At 39.3% G+C, this 27088-nt stretch overlaps 1 protein-coding gene across 1 annotated transcript in view; it reads left to right on the top strand.

The window, feature by feature from the left end:
• The first annotated feature begins 14127 nt into the window (after positions 1 to 14127).
• LOC105475318 (protein kinase cAMP-dependent type II regulatory subunit beta) overlaps positions 14128 to 27088 on the top strand; it is a 115106-nt gene continuing 102145 nt past the window's right edge. The window contains exon 1 of the mRNA XM_011730461.3: positions 14128 to 14502. Coding sequence (XP_011728763.1) covers positions 14187 to 14502 — 316 coding nt within the window. The 5' untranslated portion in view covers positions 14128 to 14186. The remainder of the gene's footprint in view (positions 14503 to 27088) is intronic.

Raw genomic sequence — 27088 nt, 5'->3', positions numbered from 1 at the left:
GTAAAAAGGACGCATTTCCACTCACCTCTGAATTAAGTATCCCAGATTATACTCTCTGAGACCATCCTATATTTCTTCGTAATTACATACTTTGTTTTCTATTTTTGTTTAATGTCAGTTTCTCCAACCAGGATATAAGGTCAGGAACAGTTTGCCTCTATCCTAATTGTCCTTTGGTGTAACCATAACTTCTAGCATGGTGCCTTGCACAGAGTAAGTGCTATAAATAATGTTGAATTCATGGATGAATTCTCTCTCAGAGAGTCACTGGAGCTATTAAAGGACATGTTCCTTAATCTATGTCAAACAGGTAACTTTCCACATTTTTAAATCCTGGAGAATGGTTGCATCTCAAATATCTTCCAAGGCTGATTCTTATTCATTTGCTTACTGCAACTCTCAGTGTTAATGTTTTTGATTCACTGGGATGTGCTCCAAAAATAGAACATCTAATCTAAATACATAAATTGGCCCAGCACTACATCCTGGACATATTATTATTATTGATGATAAACTCAGGTTTCAACTCTCTTCCCAATAGCTTTCCATCCTCCCTGGATTATTTCATGCCAAAAAAGGCATGCTTTTTAGAGCTCTTAGTTCCTTAAGTGGCAGGTTCTATTTAAATACATAGATAAGCGTTGTCAGGCTGTGCTGCTAAGAGTGAACTACTACTGGAAATTAACATTGCAGTAAAAACAATACTGTTGGAAGCTTTTTATATTTTTTCCATCCTTCCTCGTTTTTGGAAAACTTGAGAAGGGCCTGGTTTAAAAGAAATTCCAAAGAAGAATAATTCAAAAAGTAGCAATAGCTAGAAATGTCATTATAACATTAACTTTATCATAAATGCAAGCATATGCAAGCAGTAGATACATTTGATATTATAACTATTGCATGATCTTACTTTAACATAGCCCCTGAGAAATTCTGGGGAATATGATATGCTCAAATCTTCCCTCAGTGCTTGTTTATATTTTAAAGGTTTATGTGACTTTTTTTTTTCTTTTTTCTGTTTTTTTTTTTTTTTTTTTTTTTTTTTGAGATAGAGTCTCTCTCTGTCACCCAGGCTGGAGGGCAGTGGCGCAATGTTGGCTCCCTGTAACCTCTGCCTCCTGGGTTCAAATGATTCTCCTGCCTCAGCCTTCTGAGTAGCGGGAATACAGGTGTGTGCCACCACACCAGGCTAATTTTTGTATTTTTAGTTGAGACAGGGTTTTGCCATGTTGGCCAGGCTCATCTCGAACTCCTGGCCTCAAGCCATCTACCAACCCTCAGCCTCCCGAAGTGTTGGGATAACAGGCATGAGCCACAGTGAAGGCCTGTGAGGTGTTTTTTAAAAAAATTTTTTATTTCTTTATTTTTTAGTTTATGTCCGATCTTTTAAGACAACACCCTTATTCTATTAGGATCCATGATGAATAACACATTTCTTGGGAAAATGAAATTTTTCATAGTTTTGAAGTACCAGCGGTGCCTACAAGAAATGATTTAACAAAATTTAACCTTAGGTGTCCTCACTGAGTTACGATGATTTCTTTCTTAATTTTCCCAGTGGCAGGGTAATGTCTTAGAAAAGAATGAGGTCTCTAAGCTGCTCTACAAACAGATCATTCTAGTTGATATGGTTTATATATATTCTGCTGACTCTGTTTCTGCTATTAAATGGTTGGGAAACCTTGGTGTTGTCATTTTTAAACTCCATCTGGCCTCACTTCTCTCAACTACAAATTGAAAGAATTGAATAAGATCAATGGTTTAGAATATTTAGCAACAAAACTCTTTCTTCAAATGAAATATTTTGTCAAAGCCCAAAGTATGTAATAGAATATGACTCCAATTAATGTAGCTTGAAAATCACTAATCTAAATACTATCTTATGTCATTTGATAATGAAATTTTATCATTCCCATTAATTGATTCATATCATATTCAGTGAGTATTAATAAATACTCACTGAATGCCTGCTAGGGACCTAAGGACTGCTAAGGATCCTGCTGTATTCTGTGTGGAAGCCAGGTATCTTCTAATGCATTATTTCCAAAGGGAGACCAAATGATTCCCCAAAGAAACAAAACAAAAAGTTATAATACAAGCACAAAAGAATGTACAACACAGAGAGCCGTTACTTCTGGCCAAGGGCTGAAGTAAGTCTTCATGAAGGGGTGGCACTTGACCAGAAGGTAGGATTTTTGACTGGGGAGGATGGGTATGGATTTCCAAGTGGGGCAAACATAGTAAGTGAAGGTACAGAGACAGGAAATTGAATGGTATGTTCAGAGAAAGGCAAGTGTTCCCATTTGGTTGTAGTATAAATGGTAAAGATGGAGACTTTGAGCTAAAGCTGGGAAATTAGGTTGGAATCAGATTATGGAAGTCCTCAAATTTCATGATAATGAGGTTTGCTTTTATTCTCCAGGAAATAGAAAGCCATTGGAGTTTTTTTTTGTTTGTTTGTTTGTTTTTTTTTTTTTTAGCAGAAAGTGACATAAACAGAAATGTACCCAGAAAATATTTCTCAAGTAATAATGTATAACTAGAAATGGGAAAGACTGAAGACAGGAGGGTTAATTGGGAGACAACAATCCTGATGAGAATTCATGAAGACCCAGCCTAGGATGGTGCTATGGACTGAATTGTGTCCCTTGCTCCAAATTCATATGTGGAAGTCTTAACCCCCAATGTGACTGCATTTGGAAACAGGGCTTTTAGGGGGTAATTAAGGTTAGATTAAGTCATAAGGGTGGACCTTGTAGGACTGGTGGCCTGGTAAGAAGAGGAAGAGACAACAGAGTCCTCTCTCCATGCACGCACACCAAGAAAAGTCCATGTGAACACACAGTGAGAAGGTAGCCATCTACAAGCTAGGAAGACAGCCGTCACCAGACCTCAACCACGCTGGTGCCCTGATCTTGGACTTCCATCCAAATAAATTTCTGTTGTTTAAGCCACCAACTCTATGGCACTTTGTTATGGCAGCCAGAGCAAACTAAGACAGACAGTGACATTAGAAACAGCAGGGAGAAGACAAACGTCAGCAAGATACCACAGAAGTAGAATTGACAGGACTTGACAACCAATCTACTCTGGGACATGAGAGATGTTGGGGCTCAGAAAACAATACCCTAAAATGAAGGCTTCAGAAACAAAAGTGTTCTCTGACCTCTCCTGTCCTGCTCTCAGTCCCATTGTCTCCCGAGGCTGAGGCTAGCCATAGAAACTAGAATCCCTCTTCTCCAAGGTAGGTCATAGAAACCAGAACCCCTTTTCCCCCAAGACAGGCGTAAAACCTAAAAATATTACTCTAACTTTGACTCTGCCTTTCTGTGTAAAAACTTGCTATAAAGAAAATTATCTGACCTTATTTGACTGTAGGTCCTAAGACCCCCATTCCAGGGAGGGTCCTACCCTCTACCCAGAAGGAAAGAATGCACACTTAGGGGCCAGGGAGAATCTAGACAGTAAGGCCTTGCTGAGGTTCCCCATTCTATCTATTTCCATCAGATCCTAATCTTTTTGTCCAGTCATATTCCAATATGGCTGTCCATACTTTGTTGAATTGAACCTAAGCAGAAAAATTGGCAGTTTCTCCTGTATCTGTGGGTCTTCCTTCTGAAAGCTTCCATGTATACATGTTAAGTAAATTTGTATGTCATTTCTCCTATTAATCTGCCTTTTGTGAGCTGAGTTTTTTCAGTGAACTTTGAGAGGGCCAAGGAGAACTTTCTCCTTTGGCCCCTGCAGAGGAAAAAGTCAACTGTGGCTCTGAGAGTCTAAGATGGTGACTAGAAGGTATTATGACACCATTTACAGAGAGAGAGAATGATAATAGGGAAGAACAATTCTGAGAGCACAGAGTTAGGTTTTTTTTTCCTGACAAGTTTGGTTATTGAATTTGAGGTGTTGGCAATGTACCCATATGCACAGTCTTCCAGGAGATAAATGAAATTGTGGCTTGGTGGTTAAGACGGAAGATTGAACAAAAAATTTCATTTATTTTGAAGTCATCTGTAGAGGGATAACACCAAAGACTTCTCATTGATTAACAAAATCATTAATTAATGCACAATATGCTGCAGATAGAAAAAGATCTATACATCCACTACAAATCATACCCCTCTCTATGTCTGCTAGGTACATAGAGATTTTACAAGTTCTAGAACTCATACAGTAAAAGAATTGGAAAATATAGAATGTCTACCTTTAAAATGGTGAATAAAACATACTTTAAACATCCGAAAGTATTCCCTTGTGCTTTGATACATGTGCGATTTGTTTCTGTTGGCAAGAGAAAGACTAAACAGAATTTAGTAGACCATACAGTTCAACAAACAAAAGATACTATGACCCTGAAGCAGGGTAAATGGTAAACTGTTCTTCAAATAAAGCACACATTTGCTCTAGGAGGACTGAAAGCAAAAATAGAACAGTCTATGCCATAGGGATGCTGATTAGCAAAAGAATTCTACACCTGGGAATCTTGCTTCTTTAATTTCACAAGTGACAATGGAGTAACTAAGTTGGAGAGAGAAAATGAGGATCAAAGAAAAAAATCACAGAAATAGAACAAAACATTATAAAACAAAAACAATAAATAAGAGTATTTAGAGAACACTCTGAAGACTTTTCCCTGTAAAAAGTGGCTCTTTGTCTTAAGAGCCTCTGATTTCTAAAACTCATAAAACTTGAAGATGCAGGTTTGGAATTTCCCACTAAATGTTTAACTCACTAAATAGAAATTGGAAAATATCAGCTATGTGGACCCTTATGCCCAGAAATAAAGGAAAGAGTCGTAAGAAATACTGAGGTGCCTGTAACCTAGTATCTGCTATAGAAATCCATACTCCTCAACTTAATGAAAGTGATGTGTGTGTATCATTCCCATTTCTCAAAGGCACCTTCACTTATGTAAGTGATTTCTCTTGCTATTTAACGACATATTTCTATTTTTTTTTTTTTTTTTGAGATGGAGTCTCGCGCTGTCACTCAGGCTGGAGTGCAGTGGCCGGATCTCAGCTCACTGCAAGCTCCGCCTCCCGGGTTCCCGCCATTCTCCTGCCTCCGCCTCCCGAGTAGCTGGGACTACAGGCGTCCGCCACCTCGGCCGGCTAGTTTTTTGTATTTTTTTAGTAGAGACGGGGTTTCACCGTGTTAACCAGGATGGTCTCGATCTCCTGACCTCGTGATCCGCCCGTCTCGGCCTCCCAAAGTGCTGGGATTACAGGCTTGAGCCACCGCGCCCGGCCTAATGACATATTTCTAAATAATACATATGTTTTTATTTCTTGATTCATTTAGAATTTCCATTGACTTCCTGTTATGGAATATCAGAATTAGTGCTCTTATTCCATGCCCCCACAACATATACACAGATACACACAGAAAAATGCACACAGTCACACAGACGTACGCAATCTTCCCCTTCTCTTTTCTGCTCCTAAGTCATACCACACTTCTTTGGTTGTATAGATATTTGTTTTCATTGTTTTGACTACATAAATATCGCTTATGGCTAAGCCACATAGTGTTCTATGACTTTATTTCCTTTTTTTTCAACTTTTGCTTTCCCTGAAGTAGACTACACTGTTTTCAATTGCCTACTTTTCTTTTTTTTTGAGTCGGAGTCTTGCTCTGTCTCCCAGGCTGGAGTCAGTGGTGCCATCTCAGCTCACCGCAACCTCCGCCTCCCTGGTTCAAGCCATTCTCCTGCCTCAGCCTCCAGAGTAGCTGGGACTACAGGCACCTGCCACCACGCCCGGCTAACTTTTTGTATTTTTAGTGGAGACAGGGTTTCACCGTGTTAGCCAGGATGGTCTCGATCTCCTGACCTCATGATCCACCCTCCTCGGCCTCCCGAAGTGCTAGAATTACAGGCGTGAGCCACCGCGCCCAGCCCTCAATTGCCTAGTTTTCTCTGAACTATCATTTATTTATTCCCCAAAGTCTCTGCCAGAGGTGTAGTTTTTCTCAATATAATCAAACACATGAGATAATTTATGAATTTCTTTCCTTTTTCTTGGGGACTTCCTTCTGCATGTCTTTGATTTCCTCTTCCAGTTGGACCTGGATGATCTCTAGACCTGCAGAACCACAGCTATCCCAGGTCCTTCATCAATTATCCTGAGAATTATCAGTATATAAATAGAATTTAAAGCCACTGGACTTGATGAGATCACCCAGGGAGTGAGTGCAGAGAAAGATGTCTGGAATGCTTCAACACTGAGAGGTCAGGAAGATGAGTCATATTCAGTAAAGAAGATGACAAGATGTGGCCAGGGAGATAGGAGGAGAACTAAGAAAAAGTGGAATAATGAAAGCTAAGTGAAGGAAGTATTTCACACGGGCTTTTTCAACATGGCTGCTTACTTAATCAAACCAGCAAGGAGAATCTCTCCCTTCCTTAAAGGGCTTTCCCCTGATTAAGTCAGGACCTGGATAATCTGTCTTTTGATTAACTAAAAGAAAAAAAACCTGCTTTGGTACTGCAATTCATTTAATTCAATTGCAAAATCCCTTCAACTTTGTCATTTTTTTATTGGCTAGAACAAAGTTACAGGTATCACTCATGCTCAAAAGAGGAGATTGGGGCCAGGCACAGTGGCTCATTCCTGTAATCTCAGCACTTTGGGAGGCCGAGGTGGGTGAATTGCTTGAGGCTAGGAGTTTGAGAACAGCCTGGCCAACATGGTGAAACCCCATCTCTATTAAAACACAAAAATTAGCTGGGCGTGTTGGCAGGCACATGTAATCCCAACTACTAGGGAGGCTGAGGCAGAATTGCTTGAATCCAGGAGGCAGAGGTTGCAGTGAACTGAGATCCCGCCACTGTACTCCAGCCTGGGCAACAGAGCAAGACTCTGTCTCAAAAAAAGAAAGAAAGGGGATTGCACAGGACCTGAATAGCAGGGAGAAAGCAGTCACCTAGGAGTTTGTTTGCCACAGAATGGCTCAATTGAAGAGAAATATTAATGACACAGAAGACAGAGGTGACAACTGCAGGAGCAATTTCCTTGAGTAGGTCAGAGGGAATGAATGGAGTACAGGTAGACAGAACATTAACAGACAGAAGGTGAAGTATGTGGGAACAGGTTCATGTAGGCTACTTGATGTGGTGGTGGGAGCATGTCTCAGTTCCCTTCTGCTTACTGGAGCCTATATATTCTTGTTCCTCAGTTTATCTCCTCGTTTTGGTAAAACTTAGATTCTTGAGAAAGGGAAATGGGAATTTATATTATGTAAAACTGACATGTCTCACAATATCTTCAGTCTACTTTGCTGAATATAGAATTTTGTGTTGAAAATAGTTTTCCCTCAGCATTTTGAGGATATTAGTTCTATTGTTTTCCAGCTTCCAGTGCCATGTTGAGGAGTCCAATGGAGTTCTGATTCCTGAGCTTTCAGATGCGATTTGTTCTGGTTTTGTCTCTTTTTGTCTTGTTTTGTTTTTCCTCTCTCTGAAAGCTTCTATACTCTTCTATTTATGTTAGTGTTCTGAAATTTCAGCATTCTGGACTTAGTGAGGATATTTTTATTTATTGTACCATAAGCCTGTCCATGGGCCCCTCCAATCTAGAAATTCATATCATTTAATTCTAGGAAAAGTAACTGTATGATTTCTTTAATAATTTTCTCCATTTCTCATTGTCTTCTTTCTTGAACTATTATTTCGATGTAAAAATGAAATCTTTTAATTTTCTTATTTTTCTCTGCTATTTTCTAGATTTTTTAAAATTTTGTTCTACTTTCTGGTAATTTCTTCATCTTTATCTTAGACCATTTTATAGATTATATATCTACTGTCATAGTTTTAATTTCTAAAATTCTTTCTTATTTCTTTAAAATATAGCACAGTGGCTCTAGAGCCAGACTGGGTCCCATCCCAGTACCATTTGCTAGCTATGTGATCTTGGGCAAATTATTTAACCTCTCTGTGCCTTGGTTTATCCATCTGTAGTGTAATAATATATCTATCTCTTAGAGTTCTTGTAAAAATTAAATAAGTCAATAGATATAAAGTATTTAGAACAGTGTCTAATAAATAAATGTTAGGAATTATCATTATTGTATGTTAGAGAAAAATGCCTTTTTGAGTTTTTCTTCTGTTCACACTTCAGTCTTTACTTCTTTGAATTTATGTATTTAATTCATTTATCTTGACCCTAGTCTTTCATATGAATAACTTTTCTTGGAAGTCATGATTCTTACATAATTTCATACTTGTAAAGTATGTGGAGGGGTGGTGGTTAATGACCAGTGGACTTCACAATGGAGCTTCACAATAGAAGCTTTCAGAGAGAGGAAAAACACAGAGACCTGAGTTTTTCACTGGGGACCCTCCAATGTCAGCAACTGTTGGTCTTGTCTCTTGGGCTGGTCAGTTCCTTAAAAAGGAACTCTCTAATTTCCTGCCTAAGAGGGTGTAAATCTGTCTGTCCAAAATTTGGGAAGTCCAGAGAGGAAGGAGGCCACCGATAAGCAGTTCACCAATCAGGATCAATCTTCCTCTTTTTAGTATAGAACCTCATCCCCACAATAAGCTGTGTAAACTTCTCTAGAAAATAAATTCCTCAACTTCCCACTGGGAATGAAGAAGAGCAGTGACTTGCCCACATAAGATAGAGAAGGGGCTGGAGGGTGGACAGTATTATTAGCTCTTTCTACAGCTGTTTAATCAATCCTCACCCCTTACCACCCCTCCAGAGACACCCAGTGTCTTCAGACTCCATGCTCTGTAATACAGATGTGATCTTGCTTCTTGTTGGCTTACTCTCACTGACCCTTCACCCAGGCTTAGGTTCCAGCATTCTTCAGCTTGCTGTTATTTCCAAAATTCTAGTAGACAACTCTCATCTGTTCTTGTCCCTTTTCCCGTTCTTTTTTTAAATTAAAAAATTAATTTTTTAAAAAAATTTGTGATAAAATACACATAACATGAAGTTTACTATCGTAATCATTTTAAGTGTACAGGTTAGTAGTGTTACTTATATTCACATTGTTGTGCAACCAATCCCAGAACTTTTTCATCTTGCAAAACCAAAGCTCTTTACCCATTAAACAGCTTCCCATTTTCCCCTCCCCAGTCAGCCACTGGCAACCACCATTCTACTTTCTCTTTCTATAAATTTTGACTTTTCTAGATACTTCATATAAGTGGAATCATACAGTGTATGTCTTTTTGTGACTGACATTTCACTTAGCATAATGTCTTCTAGCATGTGTCAGAAATTCCTTCCTTTTAAGGCTGAATAATAAAAAAAATTAAATTTATTTTTAATTTTTATTGTGATTCTCCTGTTCTTTTTGTCGTTTGAGTTTTCCTGTGTTCCTTAAGCCATTATTTTAGAGGAGTAGATATAAACTTCTGTGTCCAACCTGGTCTTCAACAGAAAACCCATATTCTACTTATGAAATGTGATGTTTAAGGACATATTCTTTGTTGCTTTTTTAGAATCTCTTTAACTTTGCAAGATTCCTTAAAGGAGAATAATAAGTATGCATTTCGTCCTGATTTAGCCAAAGAAAAACTTATGCTTTGATATTAAGCGAAAAAATTTGCTTTAAGCAGCTTCCTATTCAGCATGAATATAAGCTCTTCCTTAGTGAATCTAGCATAGTGGATCTCAAAGTGTGGTCCACAGACCTACAGCCTAAGTATCACCTGAGTATTTGATAGACGTGCAAATTCTTGGGCCCCACCTCAGACTTACTGAATCTGAAACTCTGGGGGTGGGGCCCAGCAACTGTGTTTTAAGTAGCCCTCCAGGTGATTCAGATGCTTGGTAAAATTTCAGAATCACTAGTCTTCTAGCGGCAACGCTTTTGCAAAGTTGCACATAGAGATTAAACATTTTACTTACTCTTAGTCCAAATGTCTGTAAGATTTTCAGGTGATGGGGTGACCATCTTTTAGCAGGCATGTTGTGAAGTATCTGTACCACGTCTACGACATTGGGACTAGTCCCAATATTCAGGATTTTCCGCTGCTGAAGAGGCAGTCCTTATCATGTATTTACACTACTTGACCACTTCCTTATCTGGCACCCTACTGGCTACACTTACTAGACCACCTCAGTCAAGGTCAGGCAATCTACTAGATGGTCAAGACCAACTAACTCGATTCTCTCTTGAGAATATGAATCAGAGACACCAAAACTGTAGTCAGTGTTGAAACGCTGAAGGTATGTAAAATTGAGGCTGATGATCAGTCAGCCTTGGGCAAGAACAGGCCCTGTATCCTCTCAATTGCCTCCTTTTTTTTCTCCTTGAGTCAGTATATATTTCTTGCACCCCAGAGACTTGATCAGGAAACACCTTAACTATTGACAAGAAGTGCTGCATGATTGATTGGTCATAGTTATTATTCTGTACTGCTTGCCCAAGCCATTGACTTTGTTTTTTGGCAGTTACGTATAAGCAAGTTGATGTATCTCTTTAATTTCCCGGTGTGAAAACAAATTTGGTAGCACTCTTTTCATTTCAATGCTGAGCTCTCAGAGTTCTTTTGCCATTGCTTCCAGTCTGATTCTCTGAGAAATTGGTGCAAATTGCTTTGTAAATCCACAACCAAAAAATCAATATCAGTGATGCTCTTTTAAAGAATATGAGATAGATAATTCCCATAAGCCACTGTTCAAAAGGCTCAAAATGAAATGTTCTGAAAATGAAAGCAAAAGAAATCATACAATATTACCAAAAAGGTTATGTGGTAGTGAATAAAAGCCAGAATATGATTTGAGAAGTGAACATTTGTTCTGAGAACAATGCTAATGTAACGGGAATATCAGGACCAAGCTTTACTTTTTCAGGTCATGGTTATTTATTTAAGAACTGATGCAAATGAAAATTACCAGAGAGCTGTTTGCAAGGATGTTCCAAGTCCAATAAGTCTTCTTTTAGTGTTATACTATTGTAAATCTCTCAGGATGAAAGAAACTATATGGGTCATCTAATCCAATTAGGCATTTCATGATTGAATCATTTCTGTATTCTTAAAGAAATGAGAACCACACAACCTTGGCGTTGTGGTTGATGACAGACAGCTGTCTACCATGCTTCATATAATAAATCTACAAAAAGAAATAATTTGGAAACACAAAATGGCATTAACAAGATATGGCTCTTATTAATGTCTGGAAAAGTAGTGCTTTTTTTATTTTGTCATTCCTGGGGAAAAGGTGTTAGACATCATGGCAGAGAGATTGATAATTATCTCCAGACTTTTTTTTTTTTTTTTGAGACAAGGTCTTATTCTATTACTCAGGCTGGAGTGCAGTGGCATGACCACAGCTCACTGCAGCCTTGAGCTCCCTGGGCTCAGGCGCTCATCCCACCTCAGCCTCCCGAACAGTTAGGACCACATGTGTACCACCAAGCCTGGCCAATTTTTGTATTTTTTTTTGTAGAGATGGAGTCTCCTTATGTTGCCCAGGCTGGTCTCGAACTCCTGGGCTCAAGCAATCCACCCTCTTTGGCCCCCCAAAGTGTTGGGATTACAGGAGTGAGCCACTGTGCCCAATCAGACTTGGTTCTTTTTAATCCCCAAATGTTTACTTGGCACATGACTGCTCAAAATAAAGATTACATTTCCAAACTTTCCTAATAGCCATGTGTTTCAGTTGCTATCGCTGTGTAACAGATTATCTCAAAACCTAGGGGCCTACCACAACCTTTTTATTCTGCTCACCGATTCTGTGGAATAAGACTTCAGCCAGGGCATCCAGCACAGGGCTGGCTTCTTCCCTCATGCTGAATTGACTTCAATAATGCTCTATTAGTCAGAGAAATCACCGGCACTTTCAAGGGGGAGGGGAAATAAGACTTCAATTCATTAGTGGGTAGTGGCCACGCCACACTCTAGCAGATATTGTTGTAGTCATCTTTGGAAAATGTAATCTGCCACACCACAGAAGTGGCCATGTTGACTAAGTTCTAGCCAAGAGGATGGAAGAGGAATTGTGTTTAACTTCCTCGAAGTGTCCTTAAAGGGTATGTGATTCAGGGAAAGGAGGGGAGCTTCCACTTCTCTTTTTCACTTTCCTGTTAGCTAAAATACGACTGGCCCTGGAGCAGCCATTTTGGACCACAAACAGGATCACAGAGCAACGAGCTGAGGGAGCCTGGGTCCCTGATGATCATGGAGCACCATACCGACCCTGAACTGCCCACATTTAGATTCCAGAGAAATAAAATTCTATCTTAAGCTATTGTGTTTTGCATTTTCTGCACATGTGAGCAGTGTTAATCATAATTAATACAAATATCACATATTTAGACAGGTGATACACATGCATCTTAGACTATCAGATCCATAAAAATAATAATGCTTACACGGTAAATAGTAGTACTAACATTGTGCTCCAACAAGTGACGTGTGAGGCTCTCACCATATTTTATAAAAGTTTAATTCTCTTTTTTTTTTTTTTTTTGAGACGAAGTCTCACTCTTGTCCCCCAGCCTGGAGTGCAATGGCACGATCTCGGTTCACTGCAACCTCCGCCTCCTGGGTTCAAGCGATTCTCCTGTTTCAGCCTCCCAAGTTGCTGGGATTACAGGCGCCTGCCACTACGCCCGGCTAATTTTTATATTTTTAGTAGAGATGGGGTTTCACCAATTTGGCCAGGCTGGTCTCAAACTCCTGACCTCAGGTGATCCACCCGCCTCGGCCTCCCAAAGTGTTGGGATTACAGGCGTGAGCCACCGCGCCTGGCCAAAAGTTTAATTCTTAAAATGCTTGACACAATCAGAAGCACTTAACTACTGTATATTTAAAAACAACGTAGCATTATTACCATAAAGTTCTTAAGAAATGAAAACAGAGAAATACATTGGCTCATGGAGTGAATACAGGATGCATCATTAACAAAGGGTTAACATCAAGATCCATTTTTACAAGAGACTAGTTTGTTACATCTCTGATTTCTAGTCTTGGAGTTTCCCCAGTCATGTGTTTACTCTTCCGTGGGTGGGAAGATAAATCAGAATAACCAAGTGAGCTTGCTCTTGAACTATTTTATTTACAATGATATGGTAATTGTAGAAAATGAAGTATGCGTATTTAAATAGCATTTAATTGACAAAAGACAATTTTCTCTACTTCAAAATTGTAAACATTTGCAAAGTAAGCCTCATATCAAAGTCAAAGTCATCTACTTTAAAAGCACACATTCGTAATTCTATTTTTCTTTATACTGAAGTATTTCCATTTTTGGAGATACAAGTCAAAATCACTCAAAGCATAAAGAAAAGTTTCAAAATAATAAGCGCCTCATCTTGCACTATCCTATTTGAAGGAGATCAACTAACTTTGATAGGTGCCTCACAATAAATGGCGCCTTTGTCTCAACAAATAGTAAATGCGTGGAGTGCACAACGGAATAGCATCAGTAAGATAAAACATAATAAACAGGATGGATGGGGAAAGGCTAGATAAAACGTGGTGGAAGAAAAAGAAAGACGTCATAAAGATGGGGTAGCATTTCTTTGTCCAAAAGAGAAACAGTACCACCATAAGACTTTAAACAAAGGACATTAACAACACTTATCATGCAAGTAGATTCCAGAAGGAAAATAAAATGCCACTACTAAGGTGGAGGCTGAAGTTTCAGGACAAATCGCTTGGCACCACCTCTGCGGTGGTTCACCATGGCGAATGACGCGTGGGAAGCTGGGCGAGTGGCCAGCCCGCTCCTGGACGCGCGGACAGGTGTACACCAAGACGGCCTCGCTGGGCCTCCCTCCGCCTCACCCAGCCCGGGCGCGCAGCCTGCCAACGAATTCCACCCTGCCGTGGTCTGAGCGGCTGGTGAGCGGCGCCAGCCGGCGGAGGTTGCCATGGTTTCCGAGGGTCACGTGGGCGCGCTCTCCTGCGCCCCCTCCCGCGCACCGCGGCGGGGCGGGGGCGGGGCGCCCGGGCGAGGGAGAGGCGCGGCCGCGGCGGGAGCGGGAGGAGCAGGAGATGCTGCCAGCCCTCCCGGGGCCGCGCTCGCTCAGCCGCCGCCGCCACACGGAGCAGACGCGCGCCAGGAGCCGCGGGCCGGGCCAGCCGGGCCGCCGGGGCCCAGTGCGCCGCGCTCGCAGCCGGTAGCGCCGCCAGCGCCGTCGGCGCTCGCTCGGCAGCCGCGGGGCCCTAGGCCGCGCCGGGGAGGGGGCGAGGGCGGCGCCCAGGCGCCTGCCGCCCCAGAGTCAGGATGAGCATCGAGATCCCGGCGGGACTGACGGAGCTGCTGCAGGGCTTCACCGTGGAGGTGCTGAGGCACCAGCCCGCGGACCTGCTGGAGTTCGCGCTGCAGCACTTCACGCGCCTGCAGCAGGAGAACGAGCGCAAAGGCACCGCGCGCTTCGGCCATGAGGGCAGGACCTGGGGGGACGCGGGCGCCTCTGCCGCCGCTGTCGGGGGTGGCACCCCCAGCAAGGGGGTCAACTTCGCCGAGGAACCCATGCACTCCGACTCCGAGGACGGAGAGGAGGAGGAGGCGGCGCCCGCAGACGCAGGGGCGTTCAATGGTGAGGACCAGACCCCCCGCCCTCGCGCCCCGGGATCCCCTTGCTGCCACGGCTGTCGGATCTTGCCGCTTTGCGCGCCCACCTCTCCCTGCATTCTCCACCTTTCCCTACCTTCCCATCTCGCCCACCCCCTCAGCATCCATTTCTGTCTCTCCCACTCGCCCACCTTCCTACTCCGCTCTCTGTCATACCCTCTTCCCTTCCTCTGGAGGTGGGAGAGCTGGGAGGTTACGCTTCCCTCTGCCCGTCTGCCCCCTCTGCCTGGGCTGGTTGGGGTGGGCATCTGCTAGAAAGACAACTTTCGCTGTGATTGGAGGTATTTCGCTTGGAGGATACCATTGTGCATAAAGAAACTGGCCCACTTGGCGTCTTCTTTCAGCCTTTGTATTTATTAAACGAATGTCAAAAGAGAAAAGGCGAACGATGTTTAATATGATTGTCTTTACTGTTGTTAGGATGGTAGACTCACTAAAAGAAGCATGAAATTGGACTCACTGGGGCAGAACAAAATTTATGGCCAATAGCTCTGACATTCTTGGAAATAAGAGTTATCTGTTATTTTCCAATTTACCAATGCCGTGTTGTGTTATTTTTGGACACGTAACAAAGGATTCTATTTAGTCTGAAACCCACGGGGGTCTTTGGAATGAGGAAACGGGTTAATGGTTTGCTTTTTGTATAAAAGACATATTGAATGATTTGCTGTTTTATTTTTTTTAAGTGTATGAGAAAAACACTGTAGGAAGTTCTGAAAGCTTGTTGGTTGTCTTTAGAATGAAAAGCCAGTGAGTAATTGTAAGGACTGTGCCAGACTGAGCTAGAATAGACTGAGCTAGAAGAATGAATGGGAAAGAAAACGGAATTTTCTCACATAGCTGCTCCTGGCAAGTCCCACCCCTTTTGCTTACAACCCTCTTTCCCTAACACACCCAGACACACACCCTCATTTACAGCCCCCTGTATTACACAACATACCCAAATCCCATTTTTATGGCAACCCAAGCTAAAATACCATGGAGTGCAATGTGCAAGTGTTTTCTCTTTGTGATATAAGGCAAACATGCATGCAGCATTGCACCAGCTTTTATTTATTTACACTGCTTGTGGTTTGTGTGTCCGCAGTGTATTTCATAAAATGAAAACATTTAGAAGTGTCATTTCATTTCCTTGTGTATGCTCCTAGGAAGATGTTTCTTTTCTTTGCACGATTATGTGTTGAAATGGATTATAAAATTAATGTATTTTTAGTTTGTCCAAAACAATCCCAGAAAGCCTGGAAATTAGTGCTTTATGAAGATAAAAGTGAAGCTTGTTACTTACAATTTTAATTTTGGACTTTTAAATGTTTCCTCAAGAGGATAATCATAGTCTTAGTAGTTCTTTTTGCACAAGAATCAAATCAAACGCTTTTCCTTCTAGAAACAAGAGAAAGAGAAAAGAATGCATGTTTTAAATAGGTAAGAAGCAGCAGCCAGTAACGGATGATAGAAAGGGCAGATATCTAATACTTCTTTTATGCTCCTGACGCATGCACACATGTTCATGCACACACACAAAGGGGGAAAAAAGGACTCTTTTCCCAGGTTGGAGAAAACTAGGAACTCAGGGGCTTGGTAAAGACCTTATATGTATTCTGTGTGCTATGTTGTTAGTATAATCAAAATCTTTTGTTTGTATAATGCATTTGTTGAAGTACTTTGCATTGATGATTCCATTTTCTCCTTATAACAATATATTGTGCACAGAAGAGATTCCATTTTCATTTTGTAGTGAAGAAACAAGCCGTTAACTTCAAAACAGCAGGGCTTTATATGACTTTATATTCTCCAAGGCACCTTTGCTGTAAAAATTGCTCAATGTGAGTTAAACAAGTTAAACTTGTAAACAATTGCACTATTTACTCCCCAGCCTCACCTCCAAGGCCTTTAAAACTTTTAGACTGCAACCAAATACAATTTGATCATTATCCAGGAGGCACATACATGTGTCTGATTGAAACTTTGGCAATAATACAGGTACTACCTTCTGTCAGATGCAGTGCTTTTTGATATTTACTATTTGAATTGATTATTTCTCCCTATTTTAAATTGTGTTGAGACCTGCAGTTGAAAAACATTTAATTATAGGCTACAAAGTGGTTGGCAAGCTTTTCTTGTAAAGGGCCAGATAGTAAACGTTTTAGGCTTTGGGCAACATGTGGTCTTGATTACTTTTTTTTTTTTTTTTTAAACACATATGGGATTGTCGAAAATTAGCCGCATATCAAGGCCAAAGCTTGCTGACCCCTGATCAGAAGAAAAAAAAAAAGTCAAAATAGTACCACTGGGGAAAAAAACAGGAGTGAGCCTAAAAAGTATGAGCCTATCGGTTTGACATCTATGTCCAGAAATGTCCCTCATTAGAAAAGAACCCCAGATACGGGGCAATTCCGGCATAGTAAAGAATAAGGATTGGAAAACAAGTCTTAATTTACTATGACACAGCACAAGACCTGCTGGGTCAATAATTCTGAAATTTTCATAGGCATCTCAAGGAAGTTTGATTCAGAAATGACCATTACCCTCTACCATTTTTGAATAGGTTGAGATGGGACATGGTATCCTTTTTTTCCCCCTCAGTAGACATCCCACCCAGGTCGTTATGATAGCAGTAGTTCCATGACTGTACTTTGGAAAACATTAACAGATAGTGATAATATTATCTTAAGAGTTAAAACATAATTGCCATTAGTTGACAATTGCTGTGTGCTGTCTAAATGCTTTAATTTTTTTATCTCAGCTTTATGAGAACGATAAGGCCATCACTTGCCCAGTGTTTCACGTGAGCTGCAGAATCAGGATTGGGACACAGGAATGGACCTGGCTTCATCCCTGTGCTCTTGACTGCCAGATTATATCTCCAGATGGGGCTGGGCTAGCATGACCCGAGTAACCCTTATATGTCAAGCTCTATTTGGGACCCTTAATGTGTTTGAATGTTAAAAGCTCCGAAAAATTAACTTGTCCAGGGTCGCACATAGAACAAGTAAGTAGTGAAGCCTGATTTCTTACCCTTATGTGTCTAACCTTGAAGCCCAGGATCATCAGGGAGTTCTTAAATGGAATTTGTTCTGTGGGCTGACTCACAAGTCAGGTTTTCTTGGTTATTTTTTCAGTGATGGTGATGGATTTGCATCATTGGTTCATATCCTCTCTTGTGAATGTCTTTAATGTAAGTGATGGTATTTATGAGGTTGGAGTTAAAAGGCAAGTTTTTGACCATGAAACTGTGCCCATTGACAAATGTAGGGATCAAGCATATGACCTTGATCTCATAATGTGGTGGTTTAATCAAATAAGCCAGGCACCTGCAGTTAGCTGGAAAAATGTTGTCTGGCCAGGGGTCAGTGATTTTTGAGGGTCAGGTGGTATGGCCGTACGTGGTGCTAGAGCAAACAGTCAGATAGGTGAAGGTGGTCTTCTTTCCTACCTTTCCAAAGGATCCCTTCCTCTTCTAATAGCTTTCCTTTCCCTCTCCTATTCTCTTCCAGTCTCATCAGTTCTAATTGTTACTTTCCATTTGCTAGCAATTTTGGTCAAAAGAGCAAGCTTTAGGTGTTAGAATGATAGTGGCTTATGGTGACCCTTTCTAGGAGAACTCTCAAAGGCCAGAAAGAAGCCATAATGGAAACTTCTTGACGTCTACTCTGTCTCCCTCTTTCCCGTCCTAGAGAAAGCAAATACAGTTTGACATGTCATGTCTGAAAGGGTAACGTCCCAAGGCCTCGAATTTCTTAGAAGGGTTTACAGTAGGCTATAGCATTGCATCAGTACTAGTTTGGACTAAAATCAGTGGTAATTCATGATTTTATATAGGCATCATCAAGAGATCTTGTGTTGCCCAATGATTTCTTCAGTGGAATTGCTGAAACTAAAAATGAAGTTAATACCATTCAGATTACTCTGATAAATGGACAAGTGGTCAGAAACAAATTAACTACACATGGGCACATGCAGAGCAGTCAGCCGAGGAGAAAAAATAACTGCTGTGATAGAAAATAAAGAGCTGATTTTCTATATTATAGAAGAAAAAGATCTAGAGTTCAAAGTAGATACACATACCAAAAATAGAGAATCATACCCCATAAGACAAGCATATCAAAGGTAATAAATTGAAATTTACCATGTAATAACTATGGCTTAATTCTCTTGACTCTGTCCTATGTCCAGTCTTATTGGAATCTTACCTACCTTTTGGTTTTTACAATTCAAAGGGAATTTGGAGAATTTACAAAACATCCTTAAGGTCAAGCAAAATATTGTAAAGTTTATATCATTGATATAAAATCTTACAGAGTAATATACTTTTTTTTTTTTTTTTGCAGAATAGCAATTTCATTGTGTTTTATGGAAATGAATCCAGTATTGCACTTCTTGGCGAGATGAAGTAGGGAATGAGCTTATGCGGCAGTTTTACTTAGGATTTAATGTTACACAGTAATAAAATCCATATCCTTTCAACTCGTAATTTGTAGTTAAGAGCCCCAGGATTTTGTAATTAATGAGACTTTATAGTTTTTGGCTATTAGAGATTTACATGGTGGTTTTAAATCCTCCTGAAATGGATTACATCATTCAAGACAATGGCTAAAATATTGAAGCCATTATTTTAGTTATGAGCATAAAACAATAGTGTCAGAAAAGATAATAAAAATTATTTTCAGTTAGAGATGGTGATTATGATTTTCAAAGCAGAAGTTAACATTCATTTTACTAGTAATAATAAGTGGATTGCTTTAGGGGTTGAAATTGGGAAACCAAAAAACTTGAAATAGTGTCCTTTCTTCTCTTACCCATCTATTGCTTTGGGCTTTGGAAGAAGGGTGGTAAAGGGAGAAAGATGATAAAGTCAGGAGGCAAAAGGGGAGGGAGAGAGCAAGAGAGAAGTAAAACCAGTTATGAAGGCTTGCTTGAGTAACTTATACTTTGTCTGAAGACATACGATGGAAACACCTAAACAGAAATTGAAGCATTAGTACTTTAATTTTTCTACCTATCAAAAACCAAACCATTTAGCTATTATTTTAGATAAGACAGTTACCAGCTTTTTTTTTAATGGTTGCACATAAATTGATGTGCTGTGTCTGGGTAGAACAGGAGTGAATATTGAATGGTTATTTTATTGTTGCAAAATCTCATTCCATGGATTCCAGTAAATTTCCAGCTGTCAAGATTTTGTTAACAGCTATGTTGAAAAACAATTGTATTTCTTTTTCTGTTGTGCAAATACAAGCAGGGGACCTATAAATCCATCAATTTGGTGTTTATTTTTGACCCATTAAGAAAATCGTTTGTCAGGAGTAGTAGTAGTAAAGCCCTACAGTGGAGGTTGGGGATTGATGGAATGTTGTAAGGTGAGAGATTCAGTGAAGAAGACTGAAGTGACTAACTGCAGGGTCTGCCTTAGAAGTGTGGAGAATCACAGAAAGTGCTGAGATCTGGGATGGCCTATTAGAAGGAATGTGTGAAAGTTGGAAGGTAGGATATTGCATTTATTCATTCACTGTACAAATATTTATTGAGAGCCAACTTTTTTCTTATTTTAAGAAAAAAGAAGTGATTAGTCTTACATTTACTCTCTTTAGACTTCATTTTTTCTGTTTTTGTTTGTTTTTTGGTAGAGATGGGTCTTGCTTTCTTGCTCAGGCTGGTCTTGAACTCCTGGCTTCAAGCAGTCCTTCTGCCTCAGCCTCCAAAAATGTTGGAATTAGAGGCGTGAGCCACCACGCTCTGCCTAGACTTAAGACACCATCCTTTTGTCAGAGATGGCCTCATAGATAGTATATGTGATCAATTTTGTTAATAGACGGGGCAGGTAAGATACAGAGAAGTTCCTTATCCAAATTTGGTAGGTTTTGGCCTTACAAATTTGATTTTGTTCATAGAACTGTTGCCAATGTTTTGTGCGCTATTTATATTAACTCACATCATATGAATTGTTTCTGTCTTCCATCAAGTTGATAGATAAGGTTTAAAAGGCTGGGCTAAAGAAAAGTACTTTTGTCTTCAGAATTTCCAGGTTTTTTTGTTCTTTGATTCTTTTTCAATGAAGTGAAATCTAATATTAGACTGTATTTTCATATCACTTGCTTAATAAGAGACAATGGAAAAGAAACAAGAATGCAGTGATTTTTCTGAGTAGAATGGATTGTCACTGTGTTCTTGATCCTGTTCTTGTCCTTCCAGTCTTACCTATGTCATCTAGTTGTGGTTGGGACAGTCACAAAATCCTATAAAAACCTCACTATGATGCTTATCACTATTTTTTGGGAGCGAATTTTGTGCTTTACAAATTCAAAATGACTCAGACTGTTTCATTATGTAATTATTTTATGGAAAGAATTTGAGATAAAATTTTCAGGTCATGGCTTACATGACAACAAAACAATCAAATAAGAAAATCAGAACTATAAACAGTTGGTGTAACATTTATAAATGTTTCAGCAATAGGCTCTGCCATGTGTAGCTTAATATGTTTGGAAACTGAAAAAAAAGTCTTTCCAGTTGCTGCTGTTTAAAATGTTTCTTAATTAAAAAAAAAAAAAAGACAAAAGGTCAAAATGTAAACACATGTTCCACATAAAAGTGAAGCCAAGAAGATATACTATATACAGTTATTTCTGTATCCGTTTGACTAAGGATGACATTGTTTAATTTACATTAGCTGTTCCAAGACAAAATAGTCCATGGGAGTGATATTGAGGGAAATTTGGGGGGTGAAAAAAGAAGGAAAAAAGCCATTTGTTCCATTTGTTCTAATATATTTCAGTTAGACCCAAAAAACATCTTTTTCAAAGGTCATGTTGAATTCAAATATGATTCGGTTGTTTCATTCTAATTATTGTAGAAAACTAATGTTTTTAAAATGGTGTCCTTTTGGGCTGGGCACGGTGGCTCACGCCTATAATTCCCAGCACTCTGGGAGGCCAAGTCGGGCGGATCACCCAAGGTCAGGAGTTTGAGACCAGCCTGGCCAACATGGTGATACCCCATCTCTACTAAAAAATACAAAAACTAGCCAGGCGTGGTGGCAGGCACCTTAATCCCAGCTATTCGTGCGGCTGAGGCAGGAGAATCCCTTGAATCCAGGAGGCGGAGGTTGCAGTGAGCCTAGATTGCGCGACTGCACTCCAGCCTGGGCTACAGAGGTATACTCTGTCTCAAAATAAATAAATAAATAAATAAATAAATAAATAAATAAATAAATAGTGTCCTTTTTATTTAATACTAGTTATTAACATTTTTGACTACTGATGTATCAGATGCAGAACAGTGCTTTACACATTGTCGTCTGAACAGATGCTTTACAAATACGTGATTTAGTCTTCCCCAGAGTAGTTGGTGAAATCAAGGTTTGAACCTGATAATCTGACTTCAGGGTCCTCCTCTTCAGCCACAGTTTATACACTTCATTTCAGTAACTGTTTTAGCAGTAATGTGGTTGAAAATAACCACGTATCAAAAAATTAGCTACCTACTTTTCCATCTAAAAGTTTGCAGGCTAGCCCTGCATCATTGATCTCTCCCTTTTACAATTTGCTTTCTCCGTCTATTCAACTCAAATTAGCATTTCGTGTACTTTAGAAACTCAGTACATTTGTTTATTTTATTTTGTGTTTGAGAGAGTCATGCTCTGTTGCCCAGGCTGGAGTGCAGTGGCGCCATCTTGGCTCACTGCAACCTCTGCCTCTGGATTCAAGTGATTCTCCTGCCTCAGCTTCCTGTGTAGCTGGGATTACAGGTGCGCGCCACCATGTCTGCCTAATTTTTGTATTTTTGGTAGAGACGAGATTTTTCCATGTTGGCAAGGCTGGTCTGGAACTCCTGGCCTCAGGTGATCCACCTGCTTCAGCCTCCCAAACTACTGGGATTATAGGCATGAGCCACCACACCCAGCCTTACATTTATTTATTTTAAAAATAATCACCTCATGTACTGAGCTGCGTAATTCTCTAAATTTGTTTTATTATATACCCTTATTAGCAAAATATATTTGAGTGTACACCCCCAATATATGTTGATAAATTTTATACATGTGGCAATATATTGACTTATATGTATGGTAAAGCTTCCTGCAATATAAATTTTGAAAGGACAAAGTAAAAAGCAATTCTAAGCAAGTTGTAATTTTCTCCTACATCCCAACATGTAGCCTTATACACTGTCTTGGCATACATGAACCCCATTTTGGAGACTACAGCTCTAAACAATACCACTTAAATTGATGCTCTAGTAATGTATAAAGTTGCCATGATCAATTTTGGTTCCCTGATTCAAGCTTCTAGATTATAAAGGGCCTGCAGAGTGTGTGTGTGTGTGTGTGTGTGTCTTTTTTAAAAGACAGTCACTCCATAAGTTAGTTGACTCAACAAGATTTGGCAGAGTACAGAGGAAAACTCTATGTTATAAAAAGGAAATAAAACTACATTACCTGAAGGGGAAAATCCAGGCTTTTTCTTTTAAAACCTGTTACCTTGAATTCCAATTGTAGAGTAGTAATGTTTTTGGTGCAATATTTGTGGATGGGACAAACAGAATCATATTATAGTTTTCTGGTTAGGAATCAGTAAATCATGGAAATAATGGTGAGAATTAGAAGAAAGTCTAAAGTTTAAAATAGTTGAAAAGAAATGCAATTTTGTAGAATATTTTAAGTTACTTGGTTAGGAGAGAGACCGTTCACTATTTGCTTTTTTGTAACTTTTGGAAAAATGTTTAGCATATACTTGGATTACCTGTTAAATAAGTGTAAAAATACATGAAAGAAAGGCAATTCTTTTGTAAATATCCATTAAGTAGTAAATAAAACACAGTAGGCCAGCTGTGGTGGCTCACGCCTGTAATCCCAGCACTTTGGGAGGCCAAGGCGGGCAGATCATGAGGTCAGGAGATCAAGACCATCCTGGCTAACTTGGTGAAACCCCATCTCTACTAAAAATACACACACAAAAATTAGCTGAGCATGGTGGCGAGTGCCTGTAGTCCCAGCTACTCGGGAGGCTGAGGCAGGAGAATGGTGTGAACCCGGAGGAGAATGGTGTGAAGCGCGATCTCAGCTTGCAGTGAGCTGAGATCGCGCCACTGCTTGACAGAGTGAGATTCCCATCTCAAAAAACAAAAAAATAAAAAAACAAAAACCACAGTATATAGCGTCACATGACTTGATTCTAAATTGATATAGCCAAGTATTCTTGTCTTAAGTCATTCTCTTGGTCCTGAATTCCCACTCCCCTCTCCATATCTTTCTGCCAAATCTCACTCTTTTCCCAAAGGTTTAGTTTACATTTCACCCTACCAAAAATCTTTGCAAGTTTCCCTCCTTGATGTTAATAGTATCAATATGGTAGGATGAATGTGGCCTCCATCAGTCAGCTTTGCAGATGTCAAGGGTCAGTATAAGCAGGCAAGAATGTGCGGGAATATACCCTATCTCTCTAAGTCTTTCGTGTTGTGCTTTGCCCACAGTAGGTGTGCAAATGTTTTTTAAAATATTGAGTACTAAGTTGAACACTGTCTAATGGTAAATGTGTATGAATATAAAATGATTGAAAACTTCTTAGGCATGTAAATATTTTAAATAGACTTAATAATAGTTTCTTAGTAATCTTTTGCATTAATGTATTTTAAGGTGTTTTCATAAAATATAAAAGCTTTAGCCTATCTTCAGTTCAGTCTCTTGGATTTGGACTTTGTTATATTAAAAATACAGTATGAGACTTGGACCTGACATGGAACACTATAAAATGCACAGAACGCACTTGCACAGGCTTCTTTTGCCTGTTGGATTTCATATTCTAATTGAGGTGACATTCTGGCCCCCCACAAACCACTAATGATGTATGTCATTGCATCTGCTTATGTGAACCCTGTGCTTAACCTAAAACTGATCTATTGCCCTGAACCTGCTTTGTCCATTTCCATCTCTTTGCCTTTCCTCTTCATTCCTGCCACTTTGCAAGGCAAGCTGCCTTACTCCCTCTATTGCTTGAATCCTGCTGACCCCTCAAGACTCACTCACTCTCTGGAGCCCTCCAGTTTTTCCTCTAGCTCCAGCACAGACCTGTCTCTTTAAAATTGAAATGGACATACCCACCTGCTTACCAAATACCTTTGTTTGCATGTTCTTCAGGCACCTGCAAACAATTTTATCCTAAACTGAATGTATTCTCTCTTTCCTCAGTTCTTCTCTCCTGTACTCTCATGTCATTTTTTTTTTCCCACTCCACTAATTTTCATAAACGTGGTCACTAGAGCTCCTTTTCTTTTGCCTCATACTTTTAAAACCTGGCAATTTGCTTTTATGGAAAAAAGCAAAAATAAACCAGATTGTTTTCAGTTGCCAAAAATTTTTATGTGAAACATATGAAATAGTGGAAGCTTTTTTAAAAGCATGATTTCATTTTTGTACAGACTCTAGATTTGAAGCCTGACTCTACCATTTATAACTTTTGGGACCTTGAATAAGTTATGTATTTTATGATCAGTGCCTCATTTTTCTCATCTATGAAATGGGAATAAAGATAGTACCTACCTCAGAGGGATGCTGTGAGAATTTAATGAATTAACAGTACCTGGTATACACTAAGCATTAATGTGTGTTTGTTAAAAAAACAAAACACAACAAAACCAAAAGGAAGGAAACAAATACAAGTTTTAGAATTCAATGAGAACATGACAGTTTAAAAAAAAATGAAATTTGATTAGAAGTATAAACTAGAGATTGCTCTCAAGACAGTACAGTAATAGTACTTTAAAGAAGTTATTAATGAAAAATATGAAAGTCTTTAAATCTTTTAGTTAAGAGTTTCAAATTTTTAAAAACCTGTACTCCTTTAAATCTCATGTCCTCCTTTAATTCCATTTGAAAATCGAGGTAAATAGTCTGACTTGGGAAAAAAAAGTAAAAAAAAAGATGGGATAAAGCTTTGCTTTGTTTTCATACCATCCTTTCCCCGAGAATCAGTGTTTAACTGATGGAGTAAATAGATGTGTGTTTACACAGTCTCCAAGTTTATGGTCTTAAATTTAAGGTTTAGAAAGTAATTTTTGAACAACTTAGGAATGTGTAGGTAGAAGTATTGAAAATTGTTACTTTATTTAAATGAGGCAGATCTTGTAGAAAAACATAACTATGTGCCTGAAGTACACATTAACTGGAAAACAATTAGTTGGCATTAAATTGACAGCTTGTTTCCTCATGTCATAATATTTATAAAAGTAAGCTCATGGTGGGACAAATTTATACCTCTCCAAGTCTTACATTAGTATGTGTTTTTATTCTGAAAACTTATGATTCTATACTTATTCAACTACAAATTGCTAGTAATTTATTTTTAGAAGAAAATAAAGACAATCTTTTGGGATCTTTGTTTTTACATGGAGTTGTTCATAGGTCTTTGATTTTTTTTTATTTGACTGGTAACAGCAGTTTACCAGCCAAGCAATATTAGGACTTTTGATGCATAATAATTCCTTGAAATACCTTTCTTGTAATTCCTTAAATGGAATCTAAAAGGTATTTTAGTATTTGAATTTTAGCAGAAACCCGTTTGTAAAAAGAATATTTTATGAAAAATATTTTAGGAGCACATTTAGCATTAAAGTACATTTTGAACTAATTTGGCTGGGCAGATAATATCAGAGCATAGTGAGAGCTTTTTATCTGCCAAAACTGAGTAAAGCAGAATTTTTTTTCTCTTTTACTTATTGTGACATCTTTTCAATATACAGAAAGACACAGATAAATAAGGAACACTCATATAAGCAGTCTTCTAGCTCTGACAGATTTTAACATTTTGGCACCCTTCACGGTTTTTTATTTTTATTTTTCTGGCCGGGCATGGTGGCTCACGCCTGTAATTGCAGCCCTTTGGGAGAGACCAAGGTGGGCAGATCACCTGAGGTCAGGAGTTTGAGACCACCCTGGTCAACATGATGAAACCCCATCTCTAGTAAAAATACAAAAATCAGCTGGGTGTAGTGGCACATGCCTGTAATCCCAGCTTCTTGGGAGGCTGAGGCAGGAGAATCACTTGAACCCAGGAGGCCAAGGTTGCAGTGAACTCCAGCCTGGGTGACAGCGTAAGACTCTGTCTCAAAAAAAGAATTAGTTGTTTGTTTGTTTTTTTTTTCTTTTAAAATATACCGCATGTGCAGTAGGAGGAGGCCCTTCGTGTGCTCTGTCCTGTCCCATTCCATCAACTTCTGTTTCCAGAGATAACCACCAATACGATGCATTTATTGTTTATGTTTCTGGTATGTGGTTTTGTACTATTACTGCATAGACATTAGGTTAGAAATTTGTATAAATTTTGCACTTATAAAAGTTTCTTTTATGTAAATTATTATCCATCAACTTGTTTTTGAGAACGGCATTTGAGATGTTACATTGATTCATGTAGTTCTAGTTCTCTAGTTCATTTATTTTAACCTGCTATGTAGTATACTCTTGTATAAATACACACTTTATCCATTCTTGGGTAAATATTTTGGTTGTTCCCAATTTGTTGTTATAGTGCTGTAGTGAGTGTGTGTGTGTGTTAGGCAAA

The sequence above is a fragment of the Macaca nemestrina genome, chromosome 4, assembly GCF_043159975.1.
Source record: "Macaca nemestrina isolate mMacNem1 chromosome 4, mMacNem.hap1, whole genome shotgun sequence".
Taxonomy (NCBI): Eukaryota; Metazoa; Chordata; class Mammalia; order Primates; family Cercopithecidae; genus Macaca; species Macaca nemestrina.
This window is presented reverse-complemented; position numbering and strand designations above follow the sequence as displayed.